The 24,429-nt window shown below is 48.2% G+C and overlaps 1 protein-coding gene across 1 annotated transcript; it reads right to left on the minus strand.

Annotated features, from left to right (window-relative positions):
* Positions 1 to 47: 47 nt before the first annotated feature.
* On the minus strand, positions 48 to 23,882 carry HGD (homogentisate 1,2-dioxygenase). The gene is made up of 14 exons (XM_064702752.1): positions 23,715 to 23,882; positions 18,486 to 18,557; positions 15,556 to 15,644; positions 13,764 to 13,869; positions 11,556 to 11,615; positions 10,990 to 11,081; positions 10,366 to 10,400; positions 9,174 to 9,253; positions 8,945 to 9,044; positions 6,498 to 6,622; positions 5,788 to 5,892; positions 4,512 to 4,638; positions 1,001 to 1,182; positions 48 to 418 (listed from the first exon to the last, which is right to left on the minus strand). Exons 1-14 carry the CDS (start codon positions 23,727 to 23,729, stop codon positions 287 to 289), a joined length of 1,320 nt encoding a protein of 439 aa, XP_064558822.1. The 5' UTR covers positions 23,730 to 23,882; the 3' UTR covers positions 48 to 286.
* Between the last annotated feature and the right edge of the window lie 547 nt (positions 23,883 to 24,429).

Genomic DNA, 24,429 nt, shown 5'->3' on the forward strand with positions numbered 1-24,429 from the left:
AGGTGCAGCTTTCACACCGGCTCCATGTGGTGAGAGCCACACAACTATTTCAGTTTCAACATGTCACCAGCTTTAATTGGGTACTTGAAAGTTAAGAGCAATGATGGGTTTTACTGCATTTCCCATGTTACTTAGGTATGATAATTTTCGTGGCTTGGTGGCTGGTGGAAGTGCTGTTCTGTGCTGGAGCATTCTGCACTGCCTGAGTTGACTGTGCCATCATATGTAGGTGTGCTGGATTTCCATGAGTGCCTTCACTCAGATTGCATGCAGCAAGCACTTCCCTTTACTTGCATTTAGGGTTGAAATGGCTTTTCAGAGGTTCCCAGCACTTGTAGTAGTTTTTATCTAGGCGATTTGAGGTCTGGAGGCCCCATTTCGTGACAGCAAGGCTGAGGGATGATTCAAACATGAAGGCCTGTTGGGAAGAGGAAAGGTAGGTTATGGTAAGAGGAAAATTTTAAATCCAGGCAAGGTGTCTGCTCTACCACAAACAGGATTTGTATACATGGTCCAGTATTTCCAGGTTCTCTTTTCAGCCTGACCAACTCAGGGAGAATGCTCTTCAGATCTGGCAATGCAATGCTGGAATTAGTCAGGTCTCAGGAGTGACTTTGGACTCCGTGCCTGCCTAGGAAAGCCAGGTTGTTCCAAAAGCTCTAGTTCAAGCTCTGTTGATGGTCATCATTAGATCTTAGGGGGTAGAGACAGGAGGACAGTCAGGGTGTTTGCTTCTTTGCCCATAGGCTAAGACAACAATGAAATTCCCAGCTTCCTGCTCAGGCAGCAGTACATGTGAGCAGATGATCAAAGCTGCCTGGCACTGGATGTCTCCAGGGGAGCTCCTGGGAGCTGAGCAGTGCTCACTGGTAAGGGAGCTGAATGCTGCAGCAGTTGGGTCCAAGTACTTTTCCAGCTTGCCAGCAAGAAGTGACAGTACTAGGCTTTAGTTTAAAAGTGGGCACTACCCCAGTTCTTACCAGCTCCCTTGGCTCCTTACCATGGTCCCGTCTGCGACCCGCTCCGGCTCCAGCTTGGCTTTGCTCGCCTTCTCGAAGCAGTCAGCGTCTGGCCCGTGAGGGGTCATCATGCTGTGCAAGCTGCCGCCTCCCGGCTGGAAACCTTCCTCCTTTGCTTCATAGTGGCCTTTGATGAGCCCCATGAACTCGCTCATACAGTTCCCTGCAGGAGGCAAAGAGAAGAGGCTGCAAAGAACGGTGCTTGGGAGGGATCACAGACAGGCTGTGAGCTCCTTGAAACCCATGAGCTAAGCTGGGCCAAGCAGAGGGTGCACTGGAAGTTTCTAGACAGGGTATCTGTCATGCTAGGGGACATCAGGGATCCTACAGGCTATGCTTGTAAAGTTGTACAGGATTTTACTTCCTGAATTCAGAAACAGAGCTCCCTGATGAAGGAAGTTCATTAGAAATCACCTTAATGAAGGGGGTTCCACCAATCCCTAAATGATGTTGTTAGACCTGTGCTTTTCCTGCCATCTTGAGCTGTGTTAGTAACACACCTGCATAAGGACTGCATGGTGTAACCTGATTTTACAGACTTGGATTAGGGATTGTGAGGCGTTGGAAAGGAAGTTCAGGAATCACACCTGTGTTACAGACACAGTATACCTGATCAACAGTCTTATTAGAGAGTTTGCTCTGCTGTCCCAGGTTATAAGCAGGAAATTATTTTGATAATCCTCTTCTACCACCTCTAGTGCAGTCAGACACTTCACTACCTTATGCTTTTAATTCATGCATTATCTGCCTATTTCTCTACATCCACTGTATGCCCAAAGACAAGGAGCCAAATCTGTCCTTCCCTGAGGAAGAATAACTTCCAGTAGACCCTCTGAAACCACTAGAATAACATACCACAAACGTAGGCAAGGATGGTTATATGTAATTGTTCAGTACTTACTGAGTTATGCTCCCTAGTAAGGAAACTATTTAACACTTGTCATCCAAGCTTTCAGCTTTCCTACACCTGATGTGACTAAACAATATGGCATCTTTCTTCTCAGCAGTTAGTTTTTGCAAAATCAGGACATGCTTCCCTAGCTATTTTATATATAGCCCTTTTTAACCACTGGTTCAATCCTTGTTAAGTACAATCCAGAGTCTGAAATGTTTAACAGCAAAACTAATTTAGCTCAAAGCAGAGTTGGCCTATATATGTATGCAAACATTCATTAATTTTCATTCCAAGTTGTCAGTGTCTCATGTAGGACTGGATAGTTACGAGATTTTCATTGAACCCGCTCATGTACTGCACTTGACGCATTTAAACTGCAGTACAGACCCTGAGAGCTGGATACCAATTTGTCTGCAACAGAAATTTTAATATCTCTGAGGAAGACTGGGCAAGTAAGTAGGAAACAAGCCTGGAACTTAGGAGATGAGCAGAGTCCAGTCTCTTTTTCACTTGCAAATTTTATATGTGAACCCAAACAACTTAAGTGTGCCTCTGTTCCATTAGTTAAATAGTGTTGTCTACAAGCAGGATGCTGTGAAGTTGAAATCTCTTAGTGGCCAGTAGGTATTAAGGGCCCACCATCATGAGAATCACATAAGCACTCTCTCAGACAGAATTTATGTATGCCCATGGTATAAAAAGTGTATCAGGGTTTTTCAGTCAAGGTTCAAAAGTACTTAGGAGTAATTCACAGCCTCTAAGGATGTAAATGCAGCCAGGAGAAGTCAGTATTTACAAGCTGTACAACCCCCTTAGTATGTGAAATTGTTACAGTGTCTAAGAGGAATACTTTTGAAACACCATTGCTATACTTGGAGCAAAGTTAATGAAATGTAACTCTCGAGTGCATCAAAATTCTCTGAACACAGACTTTCCACTGCACCTGAGGAGAGCAGGCAACAAAGGATTTCTGGCAAGCAAAATAAGCCCCTGGTGAAATACTTGGAGAGAAGGGAGTTCAGCAGAACTGAACTTGTTGGAATCAATATGGCACTTCTACCCCAGAGTTGCTCAGTCCTGCTATTCCTCTCTTAATGCAACAACATTCTCGTCACAGCACTAATTGCAGAAGGAATTAACATGTGCAGTGTCTTGATAGCTGACAATCACAATGTGTGCCTTACTCACTCAAGCTCTTCCTCTCCATGGCTGGGGTAGAGCAGACAACCAACCTACTCATCATGAATTTAGTGCTCCAGCTTCTGGCTTATGCTTGGTCAAGTGAGTAGCTATGGCAGCCACAGCTGTCCTCATGGGTGCTCTTAGATCATCACAACATGGACAAGAGAAGGAGAGCTCTTTCTGCCTTTTAGCTCAGAAGAAGCAAGGTTGAACAACTTCATATTTGTTATGGCTCACAATGCATCCGTGTAAAATTAGCACAGCACTGCTGATGAGCAGCAACTTCATTGAAGTTAACCAGCAGTGTGTCTCACCTCCTAGGGTCTAGGAAAAGTGTCTTGGCACTATCCCAGCCAGTCAGGAGATGTGTTTTCCTGTCACCTTCATTATTGCAAATGAAAGTAGAATAACAGGGCAGGACTTTGCCTGTGGAATTTACTCAGATGACTGCAGAGCTGACTGCTATGTTTGTAAGTGTCCCTAATTCTGCTGGCCTCCAAGGTGTTTGGAAATAATTTAAGTGGCAGAAGGAACTGGCTGTTAAACTGTGCTTAGTAAGTGTGCAAAAATCCTCTCAGCACATCAAAATGACCACAGCACGGTCACTTGATATCTTCTGGGATGGAGCCTGTTAGCTGTTGGTGTAAAGAGTGCTGGATGGCCATGCTTTCCTCCTCAATCTCACAGAGCAGGGTGTCTCATCCTCTCCCTGGAAGGGCAGTCCCATGTCAGGAACTGGATTTCTAGCATCCATTCAATGCAACATGTTGCCATGCTCTGCCAAGACAAAGCCAAAAAATTGCCAAAAAGAATCCAGATCTGCAGATGGCAACCAAATCCAAAAAATACCAACCAACTCCCTGCCTGAGAAGCCAATTCCTCATCACTGGCTTCTTAAATGTGAGCAATACGTCCATCACTGTACAGGTGGTGAAGAAGGGCTGTGGAGAGCCAGTTCCCTCCTTTGCTGTAACTCTGATCTCACCATACCAGTGCCAGCTCTACATCCCTCTGGGCTTCTCACCACTTGTAATATGATATTTCCCTTTCTCCTGTTCTTTATCCATGTACTCCAATGAGATATTAAGTGATTCATGGCTGGGTGGCAGGACAATGTCTGACTCATTTGTACAATGCCAAGTTCAATATGCACCCAGGCTCTGTGGGAGCCCCTTGAGTACAGATACATACACCTATGCAGAAGCCCATCACCTCTGAGTTTTCGTGAGATGCTTTAAATAGGAACATCTTTGGATTTGTCCATTTTCCAGGGAGGACTGACTGACTCCAAGAAGCTGACTAACTGAGCCAAGGACAACAAACCAAACTGCTGCTTCCCTGCACACGCTCTCAAACAAATGGGGACTTGTTTCTTTCCTGCAGCCCTGGGCAGAGCCAGGGAGGCACAGACGTACGGTGGTAGTAGGGGGGGCGGAAGGTGTTGTTGGCCACCCCCCAGCGCGGGGGGAAAATGACAAAGTCAGCGAGTGCCACGCCAGCACGGGTCGTCTTGGCTGTCAGGACAGTGAAGATGGAAGGATCCTGGAAAAAAGCAAAGCAAAAAGGAATGAAATGGAGCAGGGCTCAGAGCTGTCTGCTCAGGTCACCCAGGTGGTAAAGCTGACTGATACAGCCTCTCCCTGGCCTAAACACTTTTGTCACCTGCACCTGATAGTGTGGATGAGATGTGGGACCCTGGGGGACAGCGCTCAATTCCATGCTGCACATGGAGGATGAGGAATGGATCTGGATGGTTCTTTCTTTGAGCAGCTTTGACAATCCTTCCCATCCTGGCCCTTGTAGCTGGCAGCATAGATGAGGAGGGTGGACAACACTGCAATATGAAGTACTGCAATTCCAGGAGCAGTCTCCAACACTCCTACCACAAAACCACACCTTTTCCTTAGCCAGTTACAGAGGACAGGAACATCCTGCTAGAGGCATTTAGCCTTATGGCCCTGTTAGTTTACAAATGGAGAAGAAATTGCAGAGAAATTGTGGCTTGTTGAAATCTCTAGTCCAGTAAAATTATTTTCTGGGCTTTGATCCCAAACCTGTCCTTCCCCTGGCAGATTTTTCCGGAGTTTTAAACAATACTTTCGGTTGGTTCTCTCACTAGAAATGCTCCAGTTTCCCTTGCATACCCATTTGCACTGCTGTGGACATCTCATCTCTCCCACTGGACTGGTGTCTTTTTTAGATGAGTTGCTTACATTAGTTTTGGCCTTAGTTATTTTCCATAAAATCTAGAAATTATTGCAATAAAAGCTGCCAGCTCTTCAAAATGAAATTCAGTGCTGGACTCAGAGGAACCAGAGGAAGGAGCCTGTCCAATAGCAAGAAATAAATCAAGACAAGAATTTGAAGCAACGGTGTTTTTGCTGAGTTGCACAGTGTATGTTGGCATCAGTATTCATTCCTCCTCCAGGGCAGAGAAATTCTATGCTAAGCTGCACAGAGCTGTTTAAGAAGCTGATCAACCTCCAGTTATGTCTTTGTACCACAAAGGAGGATGTCTTCTCCTATGAAATCTTGGTTTGGACCCATGGAAGGCAGCACAAAAGATTTCACACTGTTTCTTAGAGCACAACATATTTTCTAAGAGGCACAGAGCCCCTGGAGCTCAGGGTGGGTTTGGGTGGTATGGTGGCCACAAAATTTTGCTTTGCCTTGCCCAGTTCCAGAACTTACCGCGTGGTCAAAAGCAACAGCATTAATGACCATGAATTTTTCCAGGTGGTATTTGTATGGCGTGTAGTTCCCATGCCAAGCTACAACATTGTAGGGGGAGTAATCCTAGCAAAGCAAAGAGACAGAGGATTACCACATAGCAAAGAGACAGAGGATTACCACACACAGCCTTCCAACATGCTGCACATGCGCAGGATGCTGCTCTTTCCCAAGTGAAAAGTGGCTTTAGTACTGATGGGAGGTACACTGGCAGCTATTTAAGCACAGCCCAGTGTTGTGAGGATGAGGTTTTCCTCAGCATTTCTCCTTGGTGAACCTCAGCCTTCCCTCTGGAGTTTGGTTTCTAAGAGCTTTTCAGTGCTCAGGCAGTGTTTGGACAAGGCCAGCTGCAACGCCAGCTCTGGTAAGGAAGCTCTGGATTTCCACAGTAGCACCAGCTCCTCATTTCTACATTGTCACTATAAACATTAGAAGGCAAAGACACTGTTGAGTTTTTGGACAACCAAGTCTTCACAAACACTTTTTTTTCCCAGGCTGAGGATCCTCAGCTGGGAAAATGAATGGCCCAAGAAGACAAGGGCTCAGTTCTGCTCCACATAAGTGAGCAGGGCTTTGTGAGATGACATCCCTGCTGCTGAGCTGCATATCCCAGGCCATGCACTGGCAGTCACTGCACTTCAGTGTTAGCTGTTCTCCCAGGACATCCTCACCTGCTGGGCTGCAAACAGCTTGCCCTGGTACTTGCTGATCACTGTGTAGCCCCCTGGCACCTGGCGGTCCTCGTACCACGCCACGGGCACCAGGAAGTCACGCGGGTTGGCCAGGCCATTGGCTCCTGGGAAAGAAGGACAAAAGGTGACAAAGCTCTTTGGGCAATCTGCTGGGGAAGTGAGAGGCTGGTGCCATTTCCTGGCTTTGTGGGTGCCTTTCTGTGTTCTGAGTGGCCCAACTGCTTCTTGGCCCACCATGGAACCTGAAATTGTCATGTACTTCTTGTACTCCAGAGAGCAGGTGATTGTAATTCATCCTAGCATTCAGGTCCGTGCTCCTTTTGTGACTAAGAGAGGTCCCACCAGTTGCCTTCTGAACAAGATTAGTACGTCATCCTCAATTAAAGGCATGTAACAACCAGGAATTAAGTGAAAAATGGAGGATGAATTGCTCTCTGTTCCTGGACATCCTGCTGACAGGATGCTTAGCCATGCAGAAGCTACGAGGTATGTCACAAGGGGACCAAATGCATTTCTGAATGCTAACAAAGAGAGCAATAAAATAGTGATACCTACAGACTCAGGGCATACTGAGCTGCTTAATGTGAAGAGTGCATTTTCAAAGTGCAAAGCACCATATGGGTGCTGGAGCATTCTTCTCCTCGTTAGTGTTATTGTTACAAAGTGGTTTTGAATTTCTTGGATAAAAATGTGCAGACATTACTACCTGCTGCTAAGGTTTAACAGTCACTGCTTTTCTCCAGCTGTCACTTTTTACAAGTGAAAAGTGAAGTTAAAATAAAGTAAGACTGAAATACAAAGGATCTTAGTCTCTGAGGGGAAGGCGGGTAGATGGTGAGAAGAGGAGCTCTTATAATTACCACCTCCTGAAAAGGTTTACAGGCAAGTGCAGACTTTTTCTTTTCTCCAGAAAGTAAGCCTTATAATAGGTTCCTGCCTTCTGGAGACAAAAAAAAACCCCCAAAACTCCAAACCAAAATCCAAAAGAAAGTCTAACTGTGTCTGAAAAACTACCTAATGGGAAAACTTATTACAAACAGGCTGGGCAACCATATCAATAATCAAGTGGAGCAGGCACAGATACATGGGGGATGGAAGAAAGCTGCAGCTGACTAAAAGGCAAGCTGCTGAAAAACACTGTAGGCTCCATGTGGAAAATGATGTGCCCAGAATGTCACACAGAAGAGATGCTCAAATGGGGTTCCACTGAACAGCTGCAGATTGGGTTGGCTCTCCACTGAAAGAAGGACAAGCTTCACTTTCACCATGGCCATGAGATACAAATGCCCCTGAACACAGATGTGCCACGCCAAGCTTGTTACTGATTGATAATACCAGTTAATTTGCTTGAAGCATGGCTAGTCCTCTAGGTCATGCTGAGAACTAAAAATATCTAGTGGGGGGGAAAACCCCAATCCAACCTAAAACTAAAAAAGCAACGCCAAAACACCAGTCTGAAAGTGGAGAACTGTTAGCACTGGTTTTGTAGTTATTTTAGCTGTTACAAAAGGAGTTTCACTTCCCTTCCCTGGGACAATCTTAGTGGAAGCAAGCAGGAGGTGTTTTTCTCAGCAAGATAAATTTGGAGGCCAGTACCCAAGGGATGAGGAAGGTGACATAACCTGAGGTGAGCACTGCCAGAAAGCTGACGGGGCAATCACAATGTGGGCAGCAGGCCTTCAGATGCTGTGTCCCCTCACAATATCTTTGTCATGGCAGCAAGAGGCTGTGTCTTCATGATCTGTGACCCTGCACAGAGCAGGAGGCATCTGGCACAGAGGATCTGTGATTTCTGAGAGCTAGACCTGCACTCAGTGAAAGCAGATCCTCCCCAGCACCACCACATGGGGATGTGAATGTCTTGCTGGTCCAAGTCCTGTTCTGCTCATTTTATTGGTTTCTAATTCTCCAGAGGAAGCAGCTTCTGACACTAAAGCACTCTAGAGCTCCAAGGTTCCTCTGTTAACAGAAGCAGGGGGAAAAAACCACTTGATTAAAGATAAAATGGGCCTCAGGAATATCTCATTTTCAGCTGCCTCTGAAATCTGCCCTTCCTTTTACCAGAAAAATTCTCTCCTATCACTCCAGTTTATGCCATTTCTGTAAGTATGAGGCATCAGTGGTGATGGCCTCTTGGGTTTCTTTTGGTAGGAACAGTTTCAGAGCCAGCAGATGGGGACACGCTGACCAGAACTGAAAAGAAAACAATAGGAAAGAGGGTGGGGGACAAATGGTTCCTTCAGTGCCAGGGGAATCTCTGGACAACTAGTGTGTCACATTTTTTGGGCTCTTCTGGGAAATAACAGTGCTGGAATGGAAAACAACTCTTTGAAGGAGCATGTGCATGGGAGGATGTGATGGATTTGGGCTTGTAATTCATGCCTTTCCCTATGGAATTCACTGTAGGTGTAACAGGAGATCATTACCAATGGGTCCCAGGTCAGGCAGCTCGAAGTGTGCCCCATACACCTCCAGGATGTAGCCTCTGGTCTCTCCAAACACCTCCACGCTGAAACGCATTCCTTGCTGGAAAATGAAGAAAGACACTAAGATACTCCCAGGACTTTGCTGACAAACCATGAGCAGCTGAGTGCAGGAGTTGGCTTGCTCCAGCCTCTGGCTCTGAGCCACAGGCAAGGTGCATTCAGCCCTTACCTGGATGACACAGATTTCATTTGGCTCCACTAGCATCTTCCCAAACTCAGTTGTGATGAGCAGTTTTCCTTGCTGGGGTACTGTGGAAACAAAATGCAGGCAGAGGATCCGAAGTAGTGTGGTGATTGCCACCTTCTCTCTCCCTGTCAGAGCACCCAGGCTCCAAGGAAGAGCAATGGGCCCTTCTTGGCACAGTTACACAGAGAGTCTGGGCTCCCATGCAGGCTCTTGCAGCAGAGAGCCCTGCATTGGAGCGAAGCTTCCTGACCAGCTCCATCATCCCCATGTCACAGAAGGTACTTGGATGAGCCAAAACTTCCTGGCCCCTTGGTGTAAGGTTTGCACCACAGTCCAGATAAATGGGATTTGATACATTTGGGTCCATACCTCTCTGTCTCACAATCTTCGTACAAAAGAGTGCACGTACCCATCTTTGTCAGGACTGTGGCAATGTGAGATGTCTGGGACTAACTGCTTCCTGAGGGTAGAAGCAATACTCTGCTAACATCTGCATTGTTTTTCATGACTGTTCTGGCACAAGAGAGCTCACATTTTGACTTGAAAAACTAGCAGATTTACAAAACCTGCCCTGGCACTTTTACTTCACAGTAGTGAGGGAGGTGAGTGAGAACAATTTAATAGCTATTTGATGGAACAAATGTTCCTGTTGGTGTCCCGAAGGCATTCCTGTTCCTTACTCAAGAAAGATACAAGCAAATATCTGCCTTCTGATACCACTCAGAATATTTTTCAGCATGTGTGGACTTTATGTGTCAACCTCCATGCTCACTGTGGCAGTCTGGTTGCCTGAGGCTGGCACAGCATGGGAGCTAAGCTGCCGTGCCAAATAATATTGGGCTAAAGCAACAAAGGCATCCAACTGTAAGCTGTTCTGAAATCCTGAGGTTTATGATTTCCAGAAAACCTCTGCCTGTGGCGTGTCTAATACCAGTCTGGGGAGCCCTGGGAAATGATCCCTGAGGAAGCTGGGTCACTGCTCAAAAAGCTGAGGTCTGGCACAGGAGCAGAGCTGGTGCCAGACCACCAAATCTGCATGGCATAGGGGTGAAGTCAACCCTCTCCTCCAAATCTTGGCTGTAGAGCCCCAGGCTCTGGAAGAACAAAGAGGCAGGCAGGTGGTAGCCCAGGCAGAACCACCTGGAGGAACAAAGAAGCCAAAGCATCAACTCACCAATCAGGAAGTCGCCATCAGAATTATAAAGGCATCTAAAGAAAAGGGAAACAGTAAGGTTAAGGTGCCATAAGCCCATGCATTTGTGCACACCACAGCCACAGCTGGGGAGGTTTGCTCTGGGAGACTGACATGGCAGAGTTTCACAAATTCACAGAATATTCTGACTTGGAAAGGACCCACAAGGATCATCAAGTCCAGCTCTTAAGTAAACGGCCCAGCTTGGAAGCAGGATGTTCTCTGACCTCTGCCAGGTCCCTGCCCTTGTACTCATGGGCACATCAGCTATTGTAAGCTGGGGCGTGGGGCTCATTTCCCCCCTGAGCTGCTGCAGGGAGCAGCAGTGCCTGCTGCAGGTGTGTTCAATTCTGAGGAGCAGCTGCAGGACCTAAATCCAAGACACCTCCTCTTGCTGCACCCCATGTCCAGCTGCCTACTTCTCTTGGTGGTTCCTCAGGCACTCCTCCAGTGTCTGACCACAACCCGCTGTGGACATGGAGAACACGTTTGCCTGTGCACACAGGAGCACAGGACATACAGGGACACTGGGAGCTGGACTCCAGGTGGTGGCAGACAGACAGACAGCCTGGAGCAGCCTGAGCCCCCAGCGCAGCGGGCACTGACCTGTCAGTCATGGAGGTGTTGCAGACAAAAATATGGACGGCGATGCCATTGCGTCCTCGGGGCTCACCAGCACCACACAGGGTGTGCAGTCCCTGCAGGCAAACCCGAGGCACCAGCAGTGAGCAGAAGGCAGGGCAGCAGGGACAGCCCTCGTTCCTCCCCTCTCCCCTCCCTCTGGCTGGGTCTCACCTCCTCTCTCACTTCCCACACTGCCCCCAGCCTTTCTCTGCGTGGCCCTTTGTCAAATGCACTGAATTCATTTTAATATAATAAAGGTTTCTTAAAATCCATGTAAGCTGGTGTTTTCCAGCCAAGGATCTGGGGAAAACTGAGGGTTTGGGGCTTTTTTCTTTCTTTAAGAGTTCCTTGAAAGTCAATGAAGAAAATCAAGCACACTGCCAGTTGCTTGAAATCTGCAATCCTCTCTTCTCTCACAGATGCTCTGCAAGCCCAGTGGTTTCAAACCTGCCAATATTACCCCAGGTCTGAGCATCTTGTGTGCCCTGCCACCCCCTGAGGGGAAACAGAGATGGAGGATGCCCAGGTGCCCTGGTTCCCCAACTTACGCTGACAAAGTCCATCTTGTTCTGAGGGGCTTTGGGAATCTCAAAAGGTTTCCATCGCAGCTAGATTGCAGCAAACAAAAAACAAGAAGGAGGTGCCAGTGATCAGAACACAAATAGTGGTAATTCAAAAGAGAGTAGACCCCTGTCCTTCCCCTGCTTCTCTTTGCTGAGCTCTTTCCTCTCTTTCCTCGTTGCCTTGATCATCTGGTTTACAAGTGGTTTTGTTGTTGCTGTGGGTTTTTTTTTAATTAAAAAAAATTATTTGGGGGGGCTTTTAAAATTTTTAATCATAATTTTGTAAAGTAATTGGCAGGCCTGTGTAGTGCCAAGGTCAAAAAAAATCCTATTTAAAATCTGTCTCTATTAACAACACTTTTGAGAGTGAAAAAATTCAGATAAGCCAGCTTTCCACAGTCAAATTGTTATGGTCCTGTGCTCCATGCTAAATGATTCAGTCCTTCTGTGACCCAAACGTGACATTTTTGTTTGCTCCACCTCATTTTCCCCACATCCAAAGCAGAAATAGCTCTGCCTGCATGAGCAGGAGCCATGAGCGGCACTAATTACTTCTTGCAAAGCCTATTGAGGTCCTCAGGCAGAAAGTGCCAGAGGAGTCCAAAATATTTGCTGGATTTGAATCCACCTGCATCCTCTCACAAGAAGTTCCACAGTTTATATTTGTCTGGAGCTTTTTTGTTTGGTTGGTTGGTTGGTTTGTTTTTGTTTGGCTGGTTTATTACTGTGACATTTGTTATTGATATTTGTTTTTTCCCTGCCTGTCAATCATAGTTTCCCTTTGTAATCTCTGTTCCAGTCTGGAGAGCTTTCTTCTGTTTCAGCATTTCTTGCTCAGATGTCACCCCATATTTTTTCATCACATTTGACTCCTTTTCAGTTCTGTCATCTTTTGTAATTCTGCCATTGTCCTTGGGTAATTTTAAAGGGTCATTTTCCCCATTGACTTCAATGGGCTTTGCATAAGGTGCCTCCATATGGCATCTTTTTAGATGGATGAGGACTGCTGAAGCTCCTTAAGTACCTGGGTGAAACACAAAGCATCTCAGGGCAGAGTAGGTGCTGTCCAGCAAAGTGAACCTCGTCTCTGGCTTTGCTTCAGAGAGGATAAGAAGGAAAGCAGGAGGGTGGCTCCCACTTACTGCCAGGAAATAACTCTCCTGGGTTTGGTGGTTGCCATTGAAAGTGGCAAGAGAGGCAGTGGGCAGGGGCTTTGCTGCTGTTACCTTAGACAAAAAAAGCACTACACATAAATGGTTTCAAATGCTTGAGAGCTGGGCATCTTGGAATTACTGTATTCGTAAATAATCATAAAGGTGCTAAAGGACATCGAGGATGGATGAGGTGATAACAGAAGTCATTGGAGCTTTATCTGGGAAGGAGCACCAGAGGCATGTAAATATGAGCCTGTCACTGCTCCTTGGTCAATGGCTGGAAAACATATTCCAGCAGATCCAGGAAATTATTTAGACAAATGGTGAGGCTGCCGGGAGGCTGGAAATTAGCTGATCATGATGCATCAAAGGGCAAAACCTGAGAGAAGTGAAAACCAATGACCATGAGATGATGTTGAGAGGAGAATGGCAACAGATTAGCAAAACCAAATGTTCTGGGGCTGGCAGGGAAGAAATCATGATTAAAGACAATGGCAAGGCTGTAACAGAGGAAGACAAATGCCATCTCTCTGTTTGAATCTCCAGAATGAAGAGAGATTTCCCACAAGGGCTGCCCAGAAATGGGCTGGCAGCCAGCAGCCTCTCCAAAAGCACAGGGAGGGAGAGGATGGATGGCAGAGACATGCAGCTGCTCTGCTGGCTGAGCTGGGGCACGAGAATTTCATGGGGGGCACTGAAGGAAGGAGAAGAGAGAGCAGATTAAAGGTGGCCAGCAGGAGCTCCAGGGGAGCTGCCAGGTAGCACAGATCTAACCCTGTGGCACTGTAGCCGTGCTGGGAAGCAGCACAAGGATCTGTCAGGATGGGAAGCAACAAGCATGGAGGGCTGTCCTTCCTTGGGGGACCGTGGGGAGGAACAATGGACAGGTGGCAAACAAGACCCTGCTTTTGAATTGGTCAGCCCCCCAGGAACCCACGGCTCCCTCAGACCTCTTGCAACTCAGTGCCTTTGCACTTCTGGTTAGTTTGACATTTGACTGAACTCCTGGCAGGACCAGGGCTCCTTCCAGCATGGTTACCTGGTTGGGGTCAGGCTCAATTTCATCCCAGTCGTGTGTCAGGTGGCCCTCCTCGAGCGGTTTGAAGGGTTTGTGGCAGACTGAAGGCAGGATTCGATACAGCCAGCTACAAACAAGGAAAACACCTGGGTTAGCCTGGGGAAGAGGTCAAACCCTCTGGGTGGCTGCTGGCTGATTGAGCTCCTAGAATAACATTTACATGGGTGGCAACTGGAACAAGAGGTTTATTAAATATCAAATTAGTAATATTAATATTAAGATTACATAGCAAACAACAGCTCACAGCCAGAGGTTTCCAGAGAGATGGCTTTTATGATGGGTTCTAAATACAAACTTGTCCTGCTTTATATAGGTGAATGTCTATGTGTATTTACACATAATTACTTACATGTAAATACACACAATTCACATTCACCCAATTGCATAGGAAAAAATAAAGATAGAGCCTTTTCTGTTGCTGAAATACAGCGATCTCACAGTTGGAAAAAGAAGCTTGTTTAAAGCAGCTACAAAGCAGCTCAGACAAGGCAGGGATGAGCAGTGTCCAATGGAAAGAACAGAGGAGCTCTCTGGAGACAGCCTGTATCTGAATTTGGATGCCTTACAAAAAGTAGCATCCCTTGCTTGGTTGGGCATGCCCACACAGCAAAGGCCAGAGTTTTATGTGATGTTTCCTGCTGCTGCAGGAGGTCCCCCCATGCCTCTGTCACTGCCTGGGACTGTCACTCTCCTTCCTTGCTGCCTGCAGGGGCTGTGGGCCCTGCCAGCACTGCCCCTCCAGCATCCACACACACTGCATGCTGCAGCCAAGCCCAAAGCTGGGCTTTCAGTCAGGTGAGAGAGCAGAGGGCATCAGAAAAGCCTGAGCTAGGCAGGGCAGCCCATGCTTGTGATGTGCTAACAGTGGTGGTTGCAGTTTGGGCAAGTGGGAGAGGGGAGGAGGGAGCACTCCCTTGAGAGCTTGAAAAATTCCATCAAGGACAACTTCGTGCAGCAAACAATGATTCATCGCTTTCCCACGCACACTGAGAGCTGGCACCAGCCTGGAGAGCAGAGGCATCTCAGATGATGCATTTGCCTTTCATTTGAACAAGCAGCAAAAGGGACAGAAGAGCCACAGTGGGAGAAGCAAAAAGAGAAACCCATCTTCTGCAATCTGGTTATGGCTGGAGCATGACAACCGGGACAGAGCTCTGGGAAGCTTGCTGCTGGCTGGAACAAGCTGTTCCCAGCACTGCTGAGGTGTTAAAGATCATGCTGGGTCCTGGCACTTTTCTGAGGCCCTGGGCAGCCCCAAAATGGGAACAGACTGATCTAGCAGCTCACTGGCCCCAACCAGTGTGCAGGAACATCCCTTAGGAGGAAAGTATCTTTCTCAGAGGCTTGGCTTTGACACTGTGCATCATCAATTGCTCACCAGTGTCAGGGGTGATCTCTCCATAGAAGCAGCAGGGCTGAAACCCCAAGGTTGTTTCACACAGCACGCATAACCCATTCAGGACTCCGTGGTCCCTCTGAACATCCCCCTCCCTCCTCATCTTGCTCAGAAAACCACTTTGTTTCCCACCCCAACCACTCCTTGCTCAGCATTCTTTTTTAACCCACTTTCCCCCACCAAAGCCTTTTCTCTCCTCACCCGTGGTCTTCTGTCCTTGTTCCTTTCCCAGAGCACAGCAGAGGTTTTGTACCTTTCTGGGCTTGCAGGAAGCAGTGCTGGCCCTGAGGCAGCCCCTCCCCTGCTCCCCAGAGCTCAGCCCAGTGCCACATCCCCCCAGCGCCGGGGTCACGGTACCTTCTCCTGTTGGTGGCGCGGGGGCAGGTGAAGGCAGAGCCCGAGAGCTGCTCCGCGTACAGGCCATAGGGACACACCTGGGGGTTGTTCTGCGGGGGGACAAGGAAAAAGGAGTGAGGCAGTGCCATGGAATGAAGCCTCCAGCAGAGCACTGAGCTGGGCACCCTGGTGCTGTAGGGTGCTGTGCTCTCCTGGGGCTGTGCTTCAGCTCCAGTGCTCGCGTGTTCTTGCTCCTCTGAGCACCAGCCAGACCCCAAACACCATTCCCACACACCACAAAAGTGCCCAAGGGAGTCAGCACAGCCACTGAGGCTGCAATAGGGTAAGCTGCAAGGGGCAGTGCTGCACAGGGTTAGAAACAGGGAATTATCAGGGAAAAGGAAATACTCCCCAGTGAATACAGACTGAAAAGCACACTAGTGTTGAGCACAAACTTTCCTCAGACCAAGTGTTCAGAGGGGTTATCCCAGAGCATCATGTCTGGCTGCCTTTCCAAAAGGCTAATTAAGACACAGAGGCTGAATGCACTGAATTCTCCATTCTCCTGCCCTCTGCCTACAGAAGCAGTGCCCAGAGCAGGGGTTTTGGTGTTGTACTGCTTCCTCCTGACACTGCTGCTTGCTGCCCAAGAGCGTCAGTGACCTGTGTAGGAGCCTTTGCTTTCCTGCAGGGTTTCTGCACAGTGAGAGTCCTCCTTTGGAGTACAAAGGGGGCATTTCCCCCTTTGCAGAGCTGTGGGTACAACCAGCACAGGTTTTAGCAACCCTTAAGAGTTCATAAGTGGAGGACAGATTCCTCCTTTCCAGAGAACAGAAACTAAGCATTTTGATCTAAGTAGGCCACCATCTATTTTTTTGAGATCAGCAAGAAGCAAAGATATGTGAGAACTGCAGGAAACACCCCAGTGGGACACTCATAGACCAATTGCTATCCCATCTCCCTCCTGCAAGGCCTACTATAGCATCCTGTATCCTGCTGCTGAGCAGAGCAGCCATCCATACAGCATCAAACCCTGCCCTGAGAGGTGGGCAGAGGGGAGAGCTAAAGCTCTCAGTGTGTGTGTAGCCTCCAGCCCTCCAGCTCCATCTTGTCAGTACGGGCATGCAGTGAAGCAGGGGGATCAATAACCCTTGGAATTTTTAACTTAGCCAGCACTACTGCAGATGCCAGTCTTATAAATACTGCATCGGAGAAAGGATCCACTCCTGGGACTGAAAATCTTTTTTGTCTAACTTGTTTTCAGATTTTTCTATTAACTCTTTTGATACAGAGTCCACACTCTGTCCAGATAAGAGCACCTCACCCAGGAGTTAGAGGAGTCTGCTCTGCAAAGTGGTGCTACTGTGCAAATCCTCAAAGAGCACATCCACCACATCCCACTGCCTTTTTAGCAGTCACTATTATTGATCTTCCAGTTTTAAGTGCCTCTATCTTCCATTTTTTCTAGCCAGCCTCAGTAACAAGACACTGCACCAGCCAAACCAGCACAGCAGTTTGTCTTTCTTGCAAGCACACCGTGGGCTGCCATGCACACCTAGGGGACATTTGCATTCACCATGTCCCTGTGTTGTGTGTTAGTGTCCTCACTGGCACAAACATGCAAAATATGAGGACTGGGGAAATCCAGGAAACTCACGAAAAGCAAAAGTTGAAAAGGTCTCCATTTGACCTTAATTCTACTGGCCTCTCTGTACCGATGGGGAAAGGGAGCACCAAGGGATGTAATTGGCAATTGGTAATTAATTGGTAATTAGCATCAAGTCATAGAATCCTAGAATGGTTTGGATTGGAAGGGACCTTAAACCAACCTGCCATGGACAGGGTCACTTCCCACTTGAGCAGGCTGTTTAAAGCCCCATCCAACCTGATCTAGAACATTTCCAGGGATGGGCTGTTCCCAGCTTCTCTGGGCAATCTGTGCCAGTGTTGCACCATTCTTGTAGCAAAGAATTTCTTCTTAATATCTAATCTAAGCCTGCCTTCTTTTTGGTTAAAGCCATTCTCCCTTGTCCCATCCACTACATGCCCTTGTGAAAAGTCCCCCTGCAGATCCCTTGTAGCCCCATTTGGGTACTGGAAGGTGCTATAAAATCTCCCTGGAGCCTTCTCTTCTCCAGGCGGAACAGCCCCAACCCTCTAAGCCTGTCTTCATAGCAGATGTGCTGCCATCCAAGTCCCAAGATTTCAGGAGACCCAAGGGAAGCCATAGGCAGTCTCAGAGTGTGTGCTGGTGTAAAGGAGACCAGCACAAAAGGAGGTGAGAGAGGTTTAATTCTTCAGGGTTTCATTTCTCACCTTTGGGCACCAAGAGGGCAGCACCACATCGGGTGCAATTCCTTCCCTTAAAACAGAATGACTCCATATCATTTATTGTCATCAAATTTGTTCAGAAGTTACTTTTAAAATTTAATCTGTCAGTTAATTACGACAGGTATTTATTTATGTCCCCTCCCTCCAAAGAAGCTTCTCCCCTGCCAAAGACTTGTATGTCAGCTTCATTGAACCCCATTCCTACAGAAGTTGTGAAATCTGCCTCTCTTGCATGAGCATATCTCTCTGCCAATCTTCAAATTTCTGCTCTGGTTTAATCCAGAGCTGGTGGCTTCCTTCTCAGTGTGGCTGAGTCACTTGTATTGCAGACTCCTTTAGGAAAAAAACCCCTGTTGCTGAGCAGAGGTAATTTAGGCAGGTCTTAACACCCAAGGTGAAACTTGGAAGCTCACAAATAACTTAAAATAGAAAGTATTAATGGAAATCTTCAGTTCTGAATTCTGCCAGCATCTTATTATTCCAGTCTTGTATAAAGAAGACTCCTGGAAATTTTCATGGTGGCAGAGAGAAAGGAAACATGTTTAAATGAAAAGGAGCCAAAGGATTAGATAGTCACTCAAGAGTGCATTTTGATAAAGCACTTAAAAAACCCTCAGTACCTGTCCCTCTGGTAAAGCTCCTGGGCAGCGTGGATCCTCAGAAGCATGTTCATTTCCAAATCCAGACATGTACTGTAAAACAAACCACACAGATCATCACTGTTTTGAAAACACAATCAAAACCTCTCCCAACCACCCACCCATTGCTTTCCCATGCATTTTTCCAGGCTCTTTGTATGAATTAAGACTTTCTCAAGTGATCTGCTTGCATGTTGCCACAGACCATTTTCACAGCTCCTGGATTTGCTTCGTTAGGTAACTGTGTGCTGGGCTGGGAAGCACAGACAGGAATTGCTCTCCTAAGGCTGCATGTCTATTTTGACAGCATTCTGCTCCATGGAGGTACTTGAGAAATAACCCAAATATCACATATACTGTCAGACTCAAGGACAACAGGGTGATGGATAGGAAGAACTATGCACCAACATTATGGATGTGTGCTAGCACTATTCACGTTCATTCTGACTTTGCTTCAGTCATGGGTGTTCCAAAATCTCCAGACTGCCTTGCAAATTTTCTCACTGGGTCCTCAGATTCTTAGGGAATGAAACTGGGAATCATTTGGTTGGCATGCCTTGTGATAAATCCCCATGCTCAAAGAAAAGGTCAGGATGTAGATGGGATGGGGGATGAAGAGAAACACAGCCAAGTTAAACTGTGTCACTGATCTGCCCTACAAAAGCCTTGTTCATGTTGGGCATGAACTGTCCACCATGGTAGTAAACAAGGATTAATCCATTACTGGGTGATTTTCTGGGTCTCTAGGGCAGTGAATTCCCAAGAGACCCACAGATGGAACAGACATGGTCAGCTCTCATGGTCTGAGCATGGCTAAAGGCTACAGGATAGGTTGGGTGCAGATCCTTGCTTTGCAGCACAGGGAAAAGCCCTGCAGCAAGCCTGAGACACTTAAGGGAAGCAGGAATAACAGAGACCTTGGCTTTGCACTGTCAGAAATGCAAATACAGTCCCTTCAGATGCTCCAGGAAGCCACAGAACAGCTCTGTTGAACTCTGCATGGACACAGAGGTGTTTCCTGGCAGCGGCTGGCGGTTCAGCCCCGTGGCCTGGGAGGGAGTTAAATATTAATGCTGCCCTCTAACAACTGCAGGAGTGGCGGGGCTGCTCATCAGCCATCAGACAGCAGTGCCAGGATGGCAAAGCCCAGGAGCCCTCGGGCTTGGCTGTCACACATCCTGGCTGTCCCCAGCACTGAGCAGCCCTGGCAGGCACAGGGACAATCCTCAGCATGGTATGACCCCCGGGAGGCACAGGTGTGAGATTAAAGCGGACAGACCTGGTTATAGAAGCCCCTGTAACCTGGTTTATTTTATATATAGCATTACAGTGCCTGGATTATTCCCCCCAGGGGTGCTCAACTTGGGCAAATTGCAGCCTCCTTATAATTTTCCCAGTGTAGCAGACACTCAGAGAGCAAGCCTGAAACCTCCAGAGAAATCATGTGTTTCCCTCAGGCTCCTTTCAGCGACCTGTAAGAGAAGGCCATTCCCAGGGGGCCCAGGCTGGCTCAGCCCTGCTCAGCCTGAACCTGAAAACATCCCGGTTTCCCTCGGTGCAGGGAGGATATTTCTCTCGTCTTGTAAATGAATATACATCGCTAGGAGCTGCTCTCCACTGGGTTCTGCGAGAAGCATATTGATATGCAAAGCAGTAGGTCACCTAAGCAGCCTTGGCAAATGTATTGTATTGGAACATTTCCCCCCCGCCCCGTTTTTCTTCCCCCCTCCCTCCTTTTGAACGGAAATGCAGCAATATCTGATGGGACTGCAGCAGTTCCAGAATTAACTGAGACTTGCACACTGCATCCTCCTTCACCGGTAGCACTGAGCTTGTCCCAGCGTTTGCCTTCGGGCAGCCCTGTGAAAAGGGGAGGAAAGAGGGAAGAGGACGGAAGAGGGAACAAGCTGATTTTCTGGAAGCACAGTCAGCAAGGTTCCACAGGCTCTGCTGAATGCTGGTGGAGGGCTGGGAGGGGACAGCCGGCGGCTCTCCGGAGGGTTTGTGCCCCTGGCAGCGCCGTGTGCTCCCCGGCAGCCGCACTGCTGGGGCGGGGGGGAAAGGCGGCACAGAGATTTTGCTGTGACAAATCCATCCCTTGTCCTTCGGGCTAAAAAGCTGGGGACCTGCACATCTGAGCTGCCCATCCACATCCCCAAAAGTCCCTTTGCCTCTGCTTGCTGGGCCAGAGGAAAGAAAGCGAACCAGCTCGGCAGCAGCAGCGGCTCTGTGCCCCAGCACAGCGATGGCAGGGGCACTTCCCGCTGGGCTGGGAAGGATGCTGGGATGCAGAGCCGCTGCCTTCCCCGGCTGCACCAGGGGCTGCAGGGGGTGCCACTGCCCCGCTGCCTCTGGGGGGGCAGCAGAAGCTGCTGCATCACTGTTGGGTCAAATAAATTCTTTCTTGCCAAGAAAAAAAAAAAAAAAAAAAAGAAGAATTCTCAGGTAACTGCATCGAGGGCTGAAAAAAAGACATTGGCAGGACTGCAGCCACTGGAGGGGAGACGCCTTGCTGGTGATTTATCACCCTGAGTGTGGCTCCAAGACTTTTGCCTAGAGATTGGATGTGCCTTTTCTTATTCCCTGTTTCATCTTCTCTTTCCCTGTGGCATACCTCAGAGAGGCTTCTCTCCTCTACGTGCCCGTAGGGAGTTGGTGTCAAACATTATCTGGGCTCCCAAAAAACTGTGCCACATGTGCTCCCTGCATGCCTTGGAATCATCGTGCTCCCAGGGCTCTGGGGCACCATGCAGGGACCCTGCTGATACAGGCTGGTGGGAGCAGTGGTGGAAGGGCCAGGCACATCACGGCCTCTCTCCCTTCCCATCCTCCAAGTCTGTGACATGTAGCCAAAAGTATTATTCTCAGTATTTATTATGTATTATTTATCTACCTCCCACCTCTCATTTCCCAGTTTGTGCTGCACAAGGTGCCCCCAAGCCAAGGGAAATGATCTCTTTCTGCCTGCCCAGCAGCAGAGCATCCTTCCTGGGCTGAGAAATCTGTGAAAATGGAACCCAACCCTTCTCTGTGAAGTGGCACCATGATTTGAATCCCAGAGCACTTCCCCCTACATCTCTGCCTGGCCTCTACAGTTCCTAGGTAACTTGTAGAAATCTCCAGGCTGGGTAGGTTGATGGGCACTATTGTAATTGAGCAGCTGGTTTCTCTGTTACACAAAATAGTCTCTGTGGCTCTTTGTTTTCAGCCCTGCTTTTAACTACTGTTGTTATTTTGTTCAAGATCCTGTAGATTTTTATGCCAACAGGACCTTAGGTATTCATCTGACTCCACTTTGGTTTTTGTTTTGTAGTTTTTCGATAAAATGAGAGAGATAAAAGCCCAGCACAGCATAAAAAATTCAGCACAGCTCATTGATTGGAATAACTGGGATGTAAAGCAGAGTGCTCGCAATGGGTGTCGTGCTCTGACCTATAAACCATAACCTTTTGTTCTCCAGATTAGACAGCAGGCATGGGAAAAATGCATTTGAAGTCTGAACACATAGTCTGCAAAGCAATTAAGACCCTTCTTCAAACACTGCATAATATATTTCTCTATCAGCTCCTGCTGCAGGACACAGGGAAACAACATTCCTGTCTCCACGAGAAACATGGCACTTTTTATCAGCTCAGTCCAGTCAGCCCTGCAGTGTTTAACACAAATGCAGAAACATTGACATGAGCATTTGGGGCAATGGGCAGAGCAGGTCTGTCACTCTCTGTGTGGGCTCCTCAGCCTCCTGGCAGGCTGAAGCCAGAGCACACAAACCAGAGCTCTGCCCCGGTGCTGCAGGGCCAATATCCCCAGACAGAGCTGCCACCTCCCCTGACATTTCAACATCCCTGTGCTCCAAAAGTGCTGGAGATGGCCCAGGGCCAGACCTTTCCTGAAAGGACCTGCTCAGCTCTAGGCTGGGATGTGACATCTGCAGACAGCAAGAGAGAGGGATGGATGCCAGGCAGTGGAGAGGAAGGGTAAACAAACAGTTCTGGAGGAGAGCTGCCAAGAGAAGGTGAAGCAGGTGACGTGGTGACGGGGTAGGGACACATGTGACGTCCCAAAGAGGAGCTGCTGGCAGAGCAGCCTGTTGCCATGAGCAGCTCAGGGCAGACCCACACTCAGCCTGCAGCCACAGCCACGAGGGTCAACAAGGTGTTAGGGCTGCTAGGAGTGAGGCAGAGATGGACATGGAAGATGCAGTCACAGCCATGACATGAACCGGCTGGATCCTCATCTGGAATGGTGCAGGGACAAGGCTGTCCTGCTGCTGAAAGAGGATAGTGAGAGCTGGGAAGTGTCGTGGACAGGCAGGGAAGAAGCACAGTGAAATCCTACTGTTTGAGGAGACAGGAGTCCTCAGAGGGGAATGAGCACTGTAAGAGCACTGTGTAAAATAATGAGCATTACAGAAGGTGGGGAAGGAGCACACTCATGTATCTCCAGAACCAGGAACAGGCTTAGTAACAATTACATCCCCAAAGTCCAGGGAGGAATATGATGATCCTACACAAGTTCCTGAGACTCACCATGTCCTGGGGTGAGGCCTTGCCCCTCCTGCATGCTGCAGCAGCTCCTGCACCCCAGTGGCCCTGGGGCAGCTGGGCCCCCATAACAGTGGTGAGGTGCTGTTGAGATTCAGGGTTGCAAATCTCGTGTTCCTGTGCTTGAGCCACAAACCTCCCTATCACACCCTTCTCCCCAAGCTGCCCCGTGCTCTGGCAAATGGTGCAGGGAAAGCTCCTGCCAGCTGCCTGCTGGGGCCTGGAGAGGAGGGCATGGCCACAGCCTGGCTGCTCCAGGTGCCCTGCAAGGGGTACTGAGGAACAGCCCTGAATGGAGCCGCTCCCGGGGCTGCCCGGATTGCAACATCTGGGCAGATGTTGCCAGCCAGATTTCATAGGCTGAGGGGGAAACACCCCCTGGCAAACAGGACAGGAGGAGGGGCACATGCCAAAGGTGGGGAAAGGACAACTCCCACCATGAAGAAGTCCTGACCAAGAATGATTTCCAAAGGAGGTGAAGAGGGAGAGAAATGCTTATTTATAGATGAAACACAGCAAAATACTTCATCCCAAAAAAGCTTTAAAAACACACCTTGACACAAAAAAGAGGGGCACAATAAAATGAAACTGCCCCAAAGAATTAGTGTGAGCAGAGAAAAGGTTTCTAGAGCCAGCACTGGTGGGTTCCAGGCACCCAGCCTCTTACCTGCAGGCCCGTCATCCTCTCCTGGTTGTCCTCCTCCTGGAGCAGACACAAACCCCGAGCAGGTATCTGGCCAAAGCAGCCTGGCAAGCAAAGCCTGCTCACTGATCAACTGAGCTGGGCTGGAGGCAGGCTGACAGTGCTGGGAGTGAGAAAGTCCAAGGGAATTTTCAACCTGTTTGCTCAGCCCAGTGTGTGTTTAACTAAACGCCCTTCTCTGCAGAACCAACCCCAGGATCGATCTGAACAAACAGGGGGTGAGGGGGACTGCGTTTCCTCATCGCCCCTGATCCCCCTTAGATGTTAAAAAAGGGGTCAGAGCTCCCACACATGGGGAGGGGGAAAGAACAAGGTGTTTAGAACCAAGAAAAGCCATTCTGCAACTGTTTTATAAACTTCTTTTGTAAATTGTACCTCTAGCAATTTTCAGACACAACCCTTTAAATGTGTAACGAATATTTGTTCATTAATGCTTCTGAGCTGGGGGATAGAAGAGATCACATCTTCATCGTGGTGAAGGCAGTGATATTTGGGAAACACTGTGTGGCAACATTACACAGCATTTCGGGGCCAAAAGCAAGGGAGGATTTTGTATTCCTGTGATTAGAGCTAGCGTAAGGGGAACTTACAAATTCTGAAATATTAATATTCTTCAAGAAAGCTGTTGCTGGGGAAGAAGTGGCAGCAAGCATTTACCTACAGAATACTAATGAAAGTA

The sequence above is a fragment of the Zonotrichia leucophrys genome, chromosome 1, assembly GCF_028769735.1.
Source record: "Zonotrichia leucophrys gambelii isolate GWCS_2022_RI chromosome 1, RI_Zleu_2.0, whole genome shotgun sequence".
Lineage (NCBI taxonomy): Eukaryota > Metazoa > Chordata > Aves > Passeriformes > Passerellidae > Zonotrichia > Zonotrichia leucophrys.

Coding starts and splice junctions, on each gene's coding strand:
- HGD (XM_064702752.1), bottom strand. Junction 11,082..11,555: donor ACAAGATGGACTTTGTCAGC/GTAAGTTGGGGA, acceptor GTTTGCCTGCAG/GGACTGCACACCCTGTGTGG. Junction 4,639..5,787: donor CTGTTGCTTTTGACCACGCG/GTAAGTTCTGGA, acceptor GCTTTTTTCCAG/GATCCTTCCATCTTCACTGT.